The 16478-nt window shown below is 43.0% G+C and overlaps 1 protein-coding gene and 1 pseudogene across 2 annotated transcripts in view; both read left to right on the top strand.

Moving 5' to 3' along the window:
- MALRD1 (MAM and LDL receptor class A domain containing 1) overlaps nucleotides 1-16478 on the top strand; it is a 305716-nt gene that overhangs the window by 19785 nt on the left and 269453 nt on the right. For both annotated transcript variants that reach the window (XR_012715476.1, XM_075271657.1), the window contains exon 5: nucleotides 9124-9217. Coding sequence is in view for 1 of the 2 variants with exons in the window: in XM_075271657.1 (XP_075127758.1) it covers nucleotides 9124-9217 (94 nt within the window). In the remaining variant the exon portion in view is untranslated. The remainder of the gene's footprint in view (nucleotides 1-9123; nucleotides 9218-16478) is intronic.
- On the top strand, nucleotides 6360-6455 carry LOC142201701 (U6 spliceosomal RNA; annotated as a pseudogene).

Raw genomic sequence — 16478 nt, 5'->3', positions numbered from 1 at the left:
ACGTCCAAGAGGGGACAGCATGGCACTGGAGCCTAAGCCCCAATACAAGGCCATTCCCACTTTGGGGACCTGCTACACCCCTTTTGACGTGAGCAGGAAAATTATGCTGACCAAGTCTCTTTTTTTGACATGGCCATCACATATCACGTCCATAGAGGTTCGCACAGGCCTGAAGGGTTATAGTTGCCACATAAAGCAAAAATTAACGAAAAATCTTAAAACTAATGAACGTGAGATGACTATAACTGACATAGAGGCTATTACATTTGCTGACTGCTTAGACCTTGTAAGATGGAGCCGTAGCCGTTTCGAGCTCTTGTGCTTATGACGATCTAATTAGATTTTTGGTCCTTGAGGGAACCTTGGATGTGTAGGAGAAAATGATGGCGTTCAATATGGTGTTCAGTCCCTGGCAAAACACTTAAACTGGCCGCGCTAATATATCAGCGGTGCAATAAACTGCTTTATTACTAAAGTCCATAATGGAGATATAATGACAAGTAGCGAGCGGCGATTAGTTCTCTGTCTCCGGGGTGGTCAGATGATGAACGCTCTCCGCAGTTATCAGGCTCTTCACCTGTGGTTGATGCATTGCCGCTAATATTCCTTCCACATGTTAATTGGTCATCTTGTGTATATGGCGTGTTAGTCTACAGCAGCATCTGTAGGTTGTAGATAGACTTCAATTGATGTGTTTACTGGGAAGATTAGATGTCCTGTGTCATTTCCAATGTATTCAGCAATGTAACCAGCATCAGTCAACTATTTAGGCATGTGTGTTGCCCTTGACCAACGGAGGTTGCAGAGAGTAGCAGTATAATACAGTAGTAGTAACTGATCCCTTAAGATTGCAAGCTCCTCTACCTCATTCCTTCATCCTATTATTGTCAGGGCTCATGGACGGACCTATGGATGGACCTTGCACTGAAGCTGTATGGGTTTTTAGTATTGAGCTATACGTACTCGGAAATGGGGACAGAGTCCCTGAATGATCACACAACATTAGTGTGACTTCAGACTAATCCATTTTTTTTCTAAGGACCCATACACACTTGTGAATTATTATGATGTAGGGGGCCGTCAGCCTGGAGTAAAATTCAGGACGTCCTATTCCTGTCTGTTTTGTGGCCTGGGTTTAATACATGAAATGAATGGGTGTGTGGAAGGCATGAACCTATTGATGTGCACCTTCATGTGCATGTAGCTAGAGATGAGCAAGTAGTACTCGATCGAGTAGGTGTTCAATCGAATACTACGGTATTCAAAATACTCGTACTCGATCGAGTACTACTAGCTGTTCGAAGTTAAGATTCGATGCAGAACCAGCGTTGATTGGCAGAATGCTATACATTGCCAATCAACGCTGGTTCTTCTCTTACCTTTAGAAGTCTTCTCCCTGCACAGCGTCGCCGCGTCCTCTTCCAGCTCTGCATTCACTCTGCTTAGGTATCAGGCCTGGGCAGAGTCAACTGCGCATGTCCGTGCGGGCGTGGGCATGTGCAGTCGGCTCTGCCGAGGCCTGATGCCTAGAAGAGTGAATTCAAGGCTGGAAGAGGACGCGGGGATGCTGCGCAGGGAGAAGAATCCAACCCGACCCTCACTCATGGACTTGCATACCCCTGAAACAAGCATTTCTCCCCATAGACTATAATGGGGTTCGAAACCCGTTCGAACAGTCGAACAGTGGGCGGCTGTTCAAATCGGATTTCGAACCTCAAACATTTTAGTGTTCGCTCATCTCTACATGTAGCCTAAGGCTAGGGTGCACACAGAGTTTTTTGGTCCGGAAACTGAGGTGGAGGCCGCCTCAGTATCCGGCCCAAAAAACAGGTAGCTGCAACTAGATGCCGGTGCAGTGCGCCGGCATCCAGTCCCGCACTCCGCTCCGGATTAGGCCCAATGAATGGGCCTAGTCTAGAGGAGGATGTGTCTTCAGGTGGATTCGCGAGGTGCATCGGCCTGAAAAATGAGCATTTCCGTTCTTTTTTCCGGGAGCCGTAACAAACAGCTCCTGGAAAAAAGACCTAACTGGCTTCCATTGATTTCAATGGGAGCCATCTTGAAGGTCAAGATTTTGAGGCGGATATGGCCTCAAAATCCCGACCAAAAAACTCCATGTGCACTCATCCTGAGAAGACAAGGATGTGGTCCCATCAGACCCCATTTAGATCTGATTTTAGAGTCAAGGGGCAAGAACCCCAAAACAGCTATAAACAGATGAGTGTCTGGTTGGGTTAACACCCCAAGTTATCTTTCAAGTCTCTTTTATCAGTTAGTCATTTATTTACAGGTTAGCTATCTATAGGTGGCACTAGAGAGACAACATTAGCGTAAAATTTTTCCCATGGATATTTATCATCAAGATAACACAATACTGTATAACTACAAACGGGCAACTTTGCAAGATTCGTCTTTTGAATATTCACTAGGTCCACCCAACAATTACATATTCGGTCCAAACAGAAAGTGTCTTTCTTATACTCTGATACTCTCCTTCTCCCACCTCTCCTGGGCGCCTTTGTGGCGTCAAATGCATGTTCACACAAATGTTAGGACGTTGGTGTTCCCCATTCCGTAGGGCCAAGCTCGAAGAGGCCTGAAAAGGGCCAAAGATGGTTGGGAGCACACATCAGATGTTGCGATGGAGGCCAAGATGGGTGAAGGAAGGTGAATATTAGCTTCTTTTTTTTTACATTTGTATATTATACTATGGGCTCCTAATAATGGTTTGTGGGTGGCGAACCCCAAAAATCTTGGATTCAGGTGAACTTAAAATTTTTAGAAAATTGGTAACAAATTTGGCTTGTTTATTACAAATTCATGATTCCCATCTCTAGTAGAATTCGTATAAATAGTATAACTAGGACCTCCCAGAACTAGGTCAATTATTGGTCTGTAAAGATGGAGGTAGAGCCCAAGGGGAACAACTTCAAGGACCTGGTCCTAAAATTTTTAATTGTAATTATTGTAATTTTTATTCCATATTACTCTGCTATATTAATTGGTAGTTACCCTTCCGCTACAGAACGCGGAGTACAATATTTTCATTTATAAAATATGTTTTACGTATTTGGCATTTAGCTAGTAATTAAAATAAACTAATTAAATCACAATGGAAAAACCTACATGAAGGCTGGTGTTCATTTATTCTCCAACAATAGCTTCAGGATAGTAGAACATTTCTTTGCACTTGGAAATGTCTTAAGAGCATTTTGAGAATAATTTACATTACAGAATGCCAGGTGTTGGAGCACAGCTGAGTTCACTGAACAATAAAACATCCTTAAGGGACTCACTCTATAAAACTTGACACGTACCATGGAATGTGACCAACTCCAAAGTCTGAGTTCTGGAAAACTCCAGAACATCACAAAGAAAAAAAATATGTTAATATTCAAAGATATTGTGTTTGTCCACTGGTCATGTGGGAGGTCTGTTTGACCTTTAGAAAAAAATTTTTACGGCTGTCTTGGGATGGGAAGAAAGAACTGAACACATTAAGAAGTAACCTTTAAAAGACGAGGATAAAGAAGTTCAAAAATACTGACTACGCTTTCTTATGGCTTGGCCTATGGCCCTAATGGCCAAATGTGATAGAGGGGCAATTACACTACTCCTTCCTAACCCTTGTAGTCTTTTAGGTAAGAGTCCTACTTGCCTAAACTTTTTATTTTTTTTTTACAGTAAAGAGTAGAGATGGGTGAACCTCCAAACATTCATTTAGTTTCGGGTGGCTCGGGTCCCTGATTTGTTTCGGGCTGAACAAGTTGAGATAGAACCAGAAGGGCAATTGTTATACTCTGGGGCCTCTTCAGACTTCAGAGTATAAAAGGTGGAGGTCCAAGGGCGATGTAAAAAAATCAAACATTTGCACTTTCCATAACCACTTTTGGGCCTCATTGTGGTGTCCAACGCTTTCTCTTGGTCACGTCATGACATTGGCGTACCCATGTAAATGACTCAGTTGTGGCCCAATCACAGACCTCAAAGGTGACCCCTAGATGCCTGACATCCCCATGGGAGCACCAGATGCCTTGAGGAAGTCCAAAACAGATGAGGGAAGGTAAGTATAATTTTTTTTAATTTTGTACATGCCGATCATCCTGATATATGACCCTGGGTGCATGATGGCACCCCGGAGGCCGAGAAAGAGCATCGAATACCGCATGAATGCCCAAAACAGGTGAGAGAAGTTAAGTATGAATATATGTTATTTTTTTTCTCTTCCACTGGGCCTTCACCTATTATACATTGGGATCTGAAAAGACCCCAGAGCATAATAATTTACCTTAATGTATATCACAGGGATCATTTTAGCTTGTCCATGATGTTCAGTTTTGTTAAAATCAAACGATTTGGGATTTTTGGGTCAAACCCGGCCTGTGATGTGTGGTGCACCCAACTCTAATGAAGTGTGACCATAATAGAATTTGCCCCTTGGCCAACTGTAAGTTTGTTTGTAGCTTTGAACTTGCCCAGCACAAGCTGTATGTATAGGTAGCTCCTTCTGGTAAGTGATAGTGTGATAGTGATCTTCTAAGTACCAACCAAGTCGAATTCTGGGATGGTCAACATTGAACACCGGACCATTTGATGTTGGTGTGCCTCATGGAAGTCATTGATGCTAGGCTCACACCTGGGTTTGGGTTTCCGTTCAGGGGGTCCATTGGGGACCCCCTGAATAGAAACCTATTCCGGTTAAAAAAGAAGTTACCTTTGCTAACCCGCAGACCCCATACACTATAATGAGGTCTGCCAGTTTTCCAACCAAAAAGGGAAAAAAAGAGCTGCTTGCAAGAGTTTTCTCTCCACATTTTTAAAGTAGAGACCGAGCGCAGGTGTGAACCTCTCCTGAGACCAGGGGCGTAACTATCGCAGAGGCAGCGGAGGCAGCTGCTACAGGGCCCGGGCCATTAGGGGGCCCGGTGACAGCCGCTACCGCTGCATTTTTTTTTCTTTAATAGGCCATTACGGGCCCTATTTACTTGCCGATCCTGGCAGGGCTGGGATCGGTAAGTGACACCGTGGGCCCCACAAATACTATCATTATACTCGGGGGGTCTTTGCAGACCCCCGAGTATAATGATCAGCATATCCTGTCAGGCCTCCTTCCTACTTGTCTGATGTCTCTGACGTCACATGAACCCGGCCTGCTTCCATGGTCAGGTGACATCCGACATCATAGAAGAAGGACGGCAGTGGAGAAGACAGCGTAGGAGCCGAGGGACAGGTAAGAAACAGTAATTTTTTATGTTTTTATTCCCCCGGGTCTCCAATTATTATAGTCTGGGGTCTGAAAAGACCCCAGAGTATAATAATTGTTTATGGGTGTCCACTATGGGCTATAATACTGTGCAGGGAACACTATGGGGGATAATACTGTGTGCAGGGGCCACTATGGGGCATAATACTGTGTACAGGGCCACCAAGGGACATAATACTGTGTGTAGGGGCCACTATGGGGTATAATAGTGTGTGCAGGGCCACTAATGGACATAATACTGTGTGCAGGGGCCAGTAAAGGACATAATACTGTGTGCAGGGGCCACTAATAGACATAATACTGTGTGCAGGGCTTACTAAGGGACATAATAGAGTGCGGAGGAGGGGGTCGGTCGAGGTCTTCGGTGTCGGTTGGGGGGGGGGGGGCATGTCAAAAGTTCGCCACAAGGCCCCGCCATTCCTAGTTACGCTAGTGCCTGAGACTGTATTTTCTGGGTATTATTGGTCAGTCCCATAATGAATGAATACTATAGTAAGTCCATATAATACATTATGATAGAAAGGAAGGCACTGCTCAAACTTATTTTCCAACTGTGTGCTTTCCCAACCGAGACCCACTCCTTTACTGACAAGTTCCCGGTGTAGATTTGGGTGGTTTTCCACATATCATCACAGATGTATTTTGCAGGTACGGTTGATTGGTTAGGACATAAATATTGGCTCGCTGTTGTCATCAAGTATGTTTTATTTGACAGAAACGTATATATTTTGTCATAAACACTCGCAGAGCATTGGCAGCTACCCAGCAATATATAAACCTTTCACAAATATCAGAACGTTTCAAAGGAAAAAAAAGAGAAGATGAACAAATCGTCCGTTGCCCAGACAAGAGCTTATTTAGTGCAATGTGCCAAATTATAGAAAATAAATGATAAAAAAGTAGTCTCCTATAATGCACCTTCTAGCACGTCCAAGTGATTTGTACTACAACGTTTAACCAATTTACAAATGCTGTTCAACAGAAGATGCCGAGATTGACTATAGAAGCGGAGGCTGCAGAATATTTAGGAATTTGGAACTGTGAAGATATGAGTGACATTGCGCTTCATACATAAATTCTTTCAACATTTGCTATTGTGCTCGCTTCGGCAGCACCTATACTAAAAATTGGAACGATACAGAGAAGATAAGCATGGCCCCTTCTGCAAAAGAAGGAAACATTTGCTATCTATGGTATAATATACAACAGCTGCAAGAATTAGCTCTTCACAGTGACTGCAATGTGCACAATTCTTCCTCCACCCACTGTAGAACGTTACAGATTTTGCAGGATTATGTAAATTACATAATTATGAGTTCCTTTTATGTATTAGAACGCTCACGAGTTGATGTCGGCATCGCTTAGAAATAGTAACAGCTCATTTTTATCATTTTGGCAAACTCTGTGCAGCACAGTGGTTTTGATGCTACTAGAGCTTGCAGCTGAATTAGTGAATATTATCTAATATACCGTATATACTCGAGTATAAGCCAACCCGAATATAAGCCGAGGCTCCTAACTTTACCACAAAAAACTGGGAAAACTTATTGACTTGAGTATAAGCCGAGAAGGGGGGGGGGGGGATGCAGCAGCTACTGGAAGATTTCAAAAATTAAAATGGTCAGAGTTTTTGGGTGCAGTAGTTGCTGGGGAAGGGGAGGGGGTGTTTTGGTTGTCTGTCTGCCCCTTCCCTGAGCTTGAGGACTGAGGTTTTTTTTCCCCCCCTCTTGGAATTCAGTCTGGCTGAATATAGGGGATCTGCAGTGCTGCTATTAACCCCTTCCCGACGGAACAGGAGCACTGCAGATCCCCTATATTCAGTAGACACAGGGATACCTAATGTGTTTGTGTGTCACAGTCATTTTCTACTTTTATATGTATTCTAGGGAAAGGAGGGATTTACAACTTTTATTTACTTTATTTTTTGATTATATTTTTTTAAAGCTTTATTTTCACTATTTTATGGGAGATTCTATACATTACTATTGCAGCTGGTCATAGACCCCCCCCTCCCCCCCCCACAATTTTTTTTTTTAATTTTTCTGCTTGACTCGAGTATAAGCCGAGGGGGGCTTTTGCAGCACAAAAACCGTGCTGAAAAATTCGGCTTATACTCAAGTATAAGAAATTATTAGCATTGATACAAATTATAGTGTGAAATATTCTTTTTATGAAGATCATCATGTGGCTTATACCAAGGTCAACAAAGTATGTCAATATGATATGTTATATATCCACACATGGGCCACTGCTAAGTTGCTTTGTTGTTAGAATTTTCCAATCATGAACTTTTTGTGCTCAGATATTTTACTTATTTTCAACTTGGAAGGTTTTAATCTTTGGAATTTTCTTAGTTAGCACTTGGTGATCTCAATGTTCATATGAAGCAAGGGATGTAACTTCAAGGGAATTTGTTATCCGAAATCTTTTTACATAAAAACATTAATATAGGGGGCCACACAGTGGCTCAGTGGTCAGACTAGAATTCTAAGAACATCCGTACCATCAAAGCATAGAATTGTAAGAACACCCATGCTACTCCACGGTGGCTCAGTGGTTAGCACTGCAGCCTTGCAGAGCTGGAGTCCTGGTGTTCAAATCCTGCCAAGGGCAAAAAAACATCTGTAAAGAGTTTGTATGTTCTCCCCGTGTTTGCATGGATTTCCATCCCATATTCCAAAGACATACTGATAGGGAAAAAATGTACATTGTGAGCTCTATATGTATATCCTGCATGGGGCTCACAATCTACATTAAAAAAAACAAAAAAAAAACATAAATATGATTTTCATTTTAATTTTCCATATTACAATTTTTGTTAAAAAAAAATAATCCAGAGGACCTACAGTTTTCCTGTATATCAGTGTCTAGTTTTAATTAGTAAAATATATAGGTTATGCATTCCCTTTTAAGACGGGTTCACACAGGGTTTTTTGGTCAGAATTTTGACGCGGAATCCGGCTCAAAAAACTGCCCCCCGTTGAATTCAATGGGTTCCTTTTTCTGTGAGTGTTTTGTTCCTGCTTAAAGAAAAAAGAAGCAAAATGCCCTTTCTTGATTCCGTAGAGGAATCCACCGCAGAGTCCACAGTTCAACACCTCCCTCATGACTAGGCCTATTCATTTGGTCCTAATCCAGAGCAGAACGCCATGACTGGATGCCAATGCACTGTATGCACTGCTCCGGCATCCAGTCGCAGCTGGCCGTCTTTTGTCCTGGATTTGGAGGCTGCCTCCATGTCAAAATCCGGTCCAAAAACCCCCCATGGGAACCCAGCTTAAGGCTCCTGGGCACAAATGTAAAATTTGTAAGAATTTGTAAGATCACTACCCTACTTTTAGACTTGTACCTTCTTATGTAGCAGAAGGGTTACCTCTAGGGTTGAGAGATCGGGATCGGAAAAGATCAGATTCCGATCGTCAATCGAGTAAATCACGATCGCGATTGAAATTCCGATCCCCATCTTTTCCAGCGAGATCGAGGTCGGAGGTTATCTCAAGATTGGCTCAACCCTATAAGTGACTTTTCCCATAGAGAAGCATTGACTAGGGTTGAGGGATCGGGATCGGAAAAGATCAGATTCCGATTGGCGATTGAGCAAATTTCACGATTGCAATCGGGATTGGGATCAAATGGGAAGTGATCAGAAATCAGATTTTAAAATCGATCCTGAAATCTCAAGATCGACTCAACCCTAGTTACCTCTGCACTTCCTAACGCTTGTTGCTAACAAGGTGTGAACCCCACCAATCCTTTCCCATACCTCGGTTTCCCATACTACTGTAAATTTCTATATTTTAATGTATTTTATTCTATTTTTAAATATTTAGTTTTATTAATTTTATATTTTGCATATTCAGGTTCTCATCAAAGCTGTTCCTCTGGGTAATGGCACATCCGAGTCCATTGCAATCGATGACATTTCTTTCAGTGAAGGATGTAAACACGTGACTGGTATGTATTCAGCTAGTAAAAGCAATGACAAGTACGTCTATACATATCCTTACCACCAGAAGGATCACTCTCAACCTTCCTATAGCGACCTTCTATATTTTCAGCGCAGACATGGACGGTAAACTTGAGCCAATCTTGAGATTTCAGGATCGATTTTAAAATTCGATTTCCGATCATTTTCTAGCCGATCCTGAAATTTGCCTGATCACCGATTGGAATCCGATCTTTTCCGATCCCGATCACTCAACCCTAGTCAATGCTTCTTTATGGGAAAAGTCACTTTTGGGGTTGAGCCGATCTTAAGATTTTAAAATCCGATTTCCAATCATTTTCCACCCAATTCCAATCGTGAAATTTGCTCGATCATCAATTGGGATCCGATCTTTTCCGCTCCCGATCGCTCAACCCTAATAGACAGTCATAGATGCCGTATAGCTTTTAGATTAGATTAGTATAGATTTTCTTCTGTAATGGATTTAAGTGTTTTTTGTTCATCTTGCCTTGCAAAGGAATTAAATATAAAACAATATAAGGGCCCCTTCACACGGCGTAAGCGCGCCCCTCATTTAGACCCGTACACGCGAGCGCTTCAAAACACATCCCATTCACTTCAATGGGAGCGCGCGTGAGGCCGGCTTTACACGCGCTCCCATTAAAGTGAATGTGATGTGTTTTGAAGCGCTCGCGTGTACGGGTCTAAATGAGCGGCGCGCTTACGCCGTGTGAAGGGGCCCTAAAAGTTTAATGAAATGAGAATTTTATGGGTACCAGAATAGAGCCAATAAAAACTTCAACTTGTCTCACAAAAATCAAGTCCTCATTAAGCTAAAACTAAGAAATGACTCTCAGACTATGGCGACGCATAGACAAGTCGTTTTTTAAGCGTTTTATTCCTTTGAGTGCTTTGTGATATTTATGTGCCTTTTAGCTCCAGCATTAGACTCAGCCTTCTGTCTTCTGTTATCTCCTGCACTTCTTGTTCAGTCCTCCCCTCTCCCCTTGTTCAGTGCCCCCCCATTCCCCTTGTTCAGTCCTCCCCCTCCCCTTGTTCAGTCCTCCCCCATCCCCTTGTTCAGTCCTCGCCCCTCCCCTTGTTCAGTCCTCCCCCCTCCCCTTGTTCAGTCCTCCCCCTCCCCTTGTTCAGTCCTCCCCTCTCCCCTTGTTCAGTCCCCCCCCTCCCCTTGTTCAGTCCCCCCCCTCCCCTTGTTCAGTCCTCCCCTCTCCCCTTGTTCAGTCCCCCCCCCTCCCCTTGTTCAGTCCCCCCCTCCCCTTGTTCAGTCCTCCCCTCTCCCCTTGTTCAGTCCCCCCCCTCCCCTTGTTCAGTCCCCCCCTCCCCTTGTTCAGTCCTCCCCCCTCCCTTTGTTCAGTCCTCCCCCCTCCCTTTGTTCAGTCCTCCCCCCTCCCTTTGTTCAGTCCTCCCCCCTCCCCTTGTTCAGTCCTCCCCCCTCCCCTTGTTCAGTCCTCCCCCCTCCCCTTGTTCAGTCCTCCCCCCTCCCTTTGTTCAGTCCTCCCCCCTCCCTTTGTTCAGTCCTCCCCCCTCCCTTTGTTCAGTCCTCCCCTCTCCCCTTGTTCAGTCCTCCCCCCTCCCCTTGTTCAGTCCTCCCCCCTCCCCTTGTTCAGTCCTCCCTCCTCCCCTTGTTCAGTCCTCCCCTCTCCCCTTGTTCAGTCCTCCCCTCTCCCCTTGTTCAGTCCTCTCCCCTCCCCTTGTTCAGTCCTCCCCCCTCCCCTTGTTCAGTCCTCCCCTCTCCCCTTGTTCAGTCCTCTCCTCTCCCCTTGTTCAGTCCCCCCCCTCCCCTTGTTCAGTCCCCCCCTCCCCTTGTTCAGTCCTCCCCTCTCCCCTTGTTCAGTCCCCCCCCTCCCCTTGTTCAGTCCCCCCCTCCCCTTGTTCAGTCCTCCCCTCTCCCCTTGTTCAGTCCTCTCCCCTCCCCTTGTTCAGTCCTCCCCTCTCCCCTTGTTCAGTCCTCCCCTCTCCCCTTGTTCAGTCCTCTCCCCTCCCCTTGTTCAGTCCTCGCCCCTCCCCTTGTTCAGTCCTCCCCCCTCCCCTTGTTCAGTCCTCCCCCCTCCCCTTGTTCAGTCCTCCCCCCTCCCTTTGTTCAGTCCTCCCCCCTCCCTTTGTTCAGTCCTCCCCCCTCCCTTTGTTCAGTCCTCCCCCCTCCCCTTGTTCAGTCCTCCCCTCTCCCCTTGTTCAGTCCTCCCCCCTCCCTTTGTTCAGTCCTCCCCCCTCCCTTTGTTCAGTCCTCCCCTCTCCCTTTGTTCAGTCCTCCCCCTCCCTTTGTTCAGTCCTCCCCCCTCCCCTTGTTCAGTCCTCCCCCCTCCCCTTGTTCAGTCCTCCCCCCTCCCCTTGTTCAGTCCTCCCCCTCCCTTTGTTCAGTCCTCCCCCCTCCCCTTGTTCAGTCCTCCCCCCTCCCCTTGTTCAGTCCTCCCCCTCCCTTTGTTCAGTCCTCCCCTCTCCCCTTGTTCAGTCCTCCCCCCTCCCTTTGTTCAGTCCTCGCCCCTCCCCTTGTTCAGTCCTCGCCCCTCCCCTTGTTCAGTCCTCCCCTCTCCCCTTGTTCAGTGCCCCCCCATTCCCCTTGTTCAGTCCTCCCCCCTCCCCTTGTTCAGTCCTCCCCCCTCCCTTTGTTCAGTCCTCCCCCCTCCCCTTGTTCAGTCCTCCCCCCTCCCCTTGTTCAGTCCTCCCCCCTCCCCTTGTTCAGTCCTCCCCCCTCCCTTTGTTCAGTCCTCCCCCCTCCCCTTGTTCAGTCCTCCCCCCTCCCCTTGTTCAGTCCTCCCCCCTCCCCTTGTTCAGTCCTCGCCCCTCCCCTTGTTCAGTCCTCCCCTCTCCCCTTGTTCAGTGCCCCCCCATTCCCCTTGTTCAGTCCTCCCCCCTCCCCTTGTTCAGTCCTCCCCCCTCCCTTTGTTCAGTCCTCCCCCCTCCCCTTGTTCAGTCCTCCCCCCTCCCCTTGTTCAGTCCTCCCCCCTCCCCTTGTTCAGTCCTCCCCCCTCCCCTTGTTCAGTCCTCCCCCCTCCCCTTGTTCAGTCCTCCCCCCTCCCCTTGTTCAGTTACAGGGTAAAACAGAAAATAATAGTTCAATTAAGAAGTGGTGAAATGCCCCTAAATGGTCTATTATGATCTTTTAGGGCACAATCTAAAAAAAATAAATAAAAATTTTTTTTCCCACTAAAACCAATCATAGCTACTAATTCCACCCCTGGCAATGCAAAAATTTTTTTGTTGTGCTATTAAAATAATAACTGAAGGAAGTTTCTGATATTTATTGGGTTTGAGAGGTTTCTTAGGCCTGGTTGACATCTGCGTTTGGTAATCCATTCGGGGAGTCTGCATGGGGACCCCCTTGAACGTAATACTGAACGCATTGACAAGCGGTGTGCAGTGAAAGCAAATGGACCCCATAGACTATAATGTCCAGGCAGAAAAGTACTTTGTGATCTACTGTCATGTCCGCATGCCTCATGCGGGCAGCACGCGGAGAGCACATGGACCCCATTATAGTCTATGGGGTCTGTGTGCTTTCACTGCACACCACTTGTCAATGTGTTCAGTATTCTGTTCGGGAGCTCCCCGGACGGGTTACCAAACGCAGATGTGAACCAGGCCTTAGAGGATCCCAGTAATCTGTATTTCTGGAATGTTTGCAGCATTTTTGCTTCAGTCAAACCAAGTCAATAACCTCCAATCTGTCTTACAATTTCTAAATGCTACTAAAAGATAAGATAACACACAGTGAGATATACATACAATCTTGGGATGAGTTCACACGCTGAGTCTTGGTATATAGACACAGAGATTACACTGATTAACCCCTTAGGACAAAGGGGCCAAATTATCATTGGTCAGGCCCCAAAATTCCAGAGTGATTGTTGCTATTCTACGTGGTTTTTTTTGTCCGTGTCTAATATATTAGTCCCTTGCGTATATATATATATATATATATATATATATATATATATATATATATTTATTTTTTTATTTTTTTTTTTAATATTATGCACCTTTTTTTTTTTATATATATATTTTTAATGTGGGCGTGGTTTAGATGGTTCATAGGTGTACAACTAATTTACTATATGCAAATTTTAATTTTGTTTTTTAAATGTAATGAACAAACACACGCCACTTCTAATTTGGCTTTAAAATAGACCAAATATTCTTAATGAATTCTGTCCCCCTCCCCCTAGAGAATTGCAAAAAATGTATCAATGAATATGAGAGCTTATTCACAAAAGGTTTGACAAAAGGCTAATACAAAAAAAAAACAAAAAAAAAACCCCCTTATCGGCGCTTCTCCACTGATTCTGGCACAGTTGGAATTTTTTCTCTAGCCCCTACCGTTCCTGAACAATCAGTGCTGTTAATTTTGGTACCTCATATGCTTTTTAGTCTTTGCACTGTTAGGAGGGCGGGGTCAGGCATGAGCAAACAAGGGGTGTGATTCTGATCTCTGACACTGGCTGCTTCTGATTGGAGTTCTGAGTCACGCCTCCTGCCTGACACCGCCCACCTGACATTACAGAGCTTAAAATATCTGTACTTGTTGCTCAGGAATGGTGGGGGGCTAGAGAGAAAATTCCAACTGTGCTGTAATCAGTGGAGGGGCGCCAGTGGAGGTGGTGATAGGTCTTCTTTAAAATCTTTGGAATATGGGAAGAATTCCACACAAATACGGGAAGAACATACAAACTCCTTGCAGATGGTGTCTTTAGGAAGATTCGAACCCAGGACTCCATCGCTGCAGTGTTAACCACTGAGCCACCGTGTTGCCCCTGGGTGGGTGCATTTGAGCATTTGGAGAGATCCGCAAAAACAAATAAAATAGGAGATTTTTTTTTTTTAACGATCATGACATTGACATTGAATCTAACGCTGGCGTGTGACCTCCATTAACACAACGGACGTCACATGGCCATTAATCACTCTCTTGTGAATGCAGCCGAGGGACCGACACATTTTGATAAATTTGTTACGAAAAAAACTCCCACATTAGTCAAAAATAAACCAAGTCAGAAAAGTGCCACAAAGTAATCCCTTCATAAAAAAAATCAGCCCGTGGTCTATTTAGACCTTCAAAGGTAAATTTTTTTAATTGTTTTTCCTAATTCCAAGAGTCTGAACTTTTTATTTTCCTGTTGTTTTAGCTGAATTTTTTTTACTATTTGCTCTTTCTGTGGGCTGGCGGTGGAGTATGGAATAAAACATCAAATTTGCGATGTTTTTGAAATAGTATTACGCCCGTCTCTGTATGGTATAAATGGCACGATAGCGTCAATGTGCTGCAAGTATTTTTTTTTTTTTTTTGCTATTTTTACACAATAAAGATATTTTACTTTTTTGTCAAAAAAAAAACAATTTTTTTTCAACTAAAATTTATTGACTTTTTTTTTTGGCATGGTAATATGTACTTTTACCGCATTGTTATGTCTGTTCTATTTCTTGTGTATATTGTACATGTCATGTATTATACTTGTTAGAGTAACGGTACCCGTGCGCTTTTATTGGATGGGTCGGGGCAATGATGTAATATCGACTTTCTCTCATGAAGTTTTTTTTAAAATTTCTATTGTATTTATTTATTCAGGTTTGACTTTTACATGAATTTAATCTTACACCAACATTGCAGCCTACAATACCTCCAGCTTAGTGCTTAGCGTTGGGGTGTACGGATTCCCAAATGTTTGTTGTTTTTTTTTAAAACTAAAGTGGATTTGGCTTTGAAAGGTTGAGAAAGACTGTCAGAAAAATCTGGTTTTCTATTCAGTTCCAGTCCTTTCTCTGTCAGAAAAACAGATCTATTAAATCTGACCTAGTTCAGGTTTGCAGAAAACAGGGCGACCATACAGGAAGGATTCGGTTATGTGAGCGTCTATCTATCTATCTATCTATCTATCTATCTATCTATCTATCTATCTATCTATCTATCTATCTATCTATCTATCTATCTATATCCTTATCTATCTAACTATCTATCTATCTATCTATCTATCTATCTATCTATCTATCTATCTATCTATATCCTTATCTATCTAACTATCTATCTATCTATCTATCTATCTCCTATCTATCTATCTATCTATCTATCTATCTATCTATCTATCTCCTATCTACCTGTCTATCTATCTATCTATCTATCTATCTATCTATCTATCATCTATCTCCTATCTATCTATCTATCTATCTATCTATCTATCTATCTATCTATCATCTATCTCCTATCTATCTATCTATCTATCTATCTATCTATCTATCTATCTCCTATCTACCTATCTATCTATCTATCTATCTATCTATCTATCTATCTCCTATCTATTTATCTATCTCCTATCTATCTATCTATCTATCTATCTATCTATCTATCTATGTAATCATGTATCTATCTCTCTCCTATCTATCTATCTATCTATCTATCTATCTATCTATATCCTTATCTATCTATCTATCTATCTATCTATCTAATCATCTATCTATCTCCTATCTATCTATCTATCTATCTATCTATCTATCTATCTATCTATCTATCATCTATCTATCTATCTATCTATCTATCTATCTATCTATATCCTTATCTATCTAACTATCTATCTATCTATCTATCTATCTATCTCCTATCTATCTATCTATCTATCTATCATCTATCTATCTATCTATCTATCTATCTATCTATCTATCTATCATCTATCTATCTATCTATCTATCTGTCTCCTATCTATCTATCTATCTATCTATCTATCTATCTGTCTCCTATCTATCTATCTATCTATCTATCTATCTCCTTATCTATCTATCTATCTATCTATCTATCTCCTATCTATCTATCGATCTATCTATCTATCTATCTATCTATCTATCTCCTATCTATCTATCTATCTATCTATCTCCTATCTATCTATCTATCTATCTATCTATCTCCTATCTATCTATCTCCTATCTATCTATCTATCTATCTATCTATCTATCTATCTCCTATCTATCTATCTATCTATCTATCTATCTATCTATCTATCTATCTATCTCCTATCTATCTATCTATCTATCTATCTCCTATCTATCTATCTATCTATCTATCTATCTCATATCTATCTATCTATCTATCTATCTCCTATCTATCTATCTGTCTATCTATCTATCTATCTATCTATCTCCTATCTATCTATCTATCTATCTATCTCCTATCTATCTATCTATCTATCTATCTATCTATCTATCATCTATCTATCTATCTATCTATCTATCTATCTATCATCTATCTATCTATCTATCTATCTCCTT

The sequence above is a fragment of the Leptodactylus fuscus genome, chromosome 4 (assembly GCF_031893055.1).
Source record: "Leptodactylus fuscus isolate aLepFus1 chromosome 4, aLepFus1.hap2, whole genome shotgun sequence".
NCBI lineage: Eukaryota > Metazoa > Chordata > Amphibia > Anura > Leptodactylidae > Leptodactylus > Leptodactylus fuscus.
Note: the sequence above shows the minus strand (reverse complement) of the source record. Positions and strands in the feature narration are given on the sequence as shown.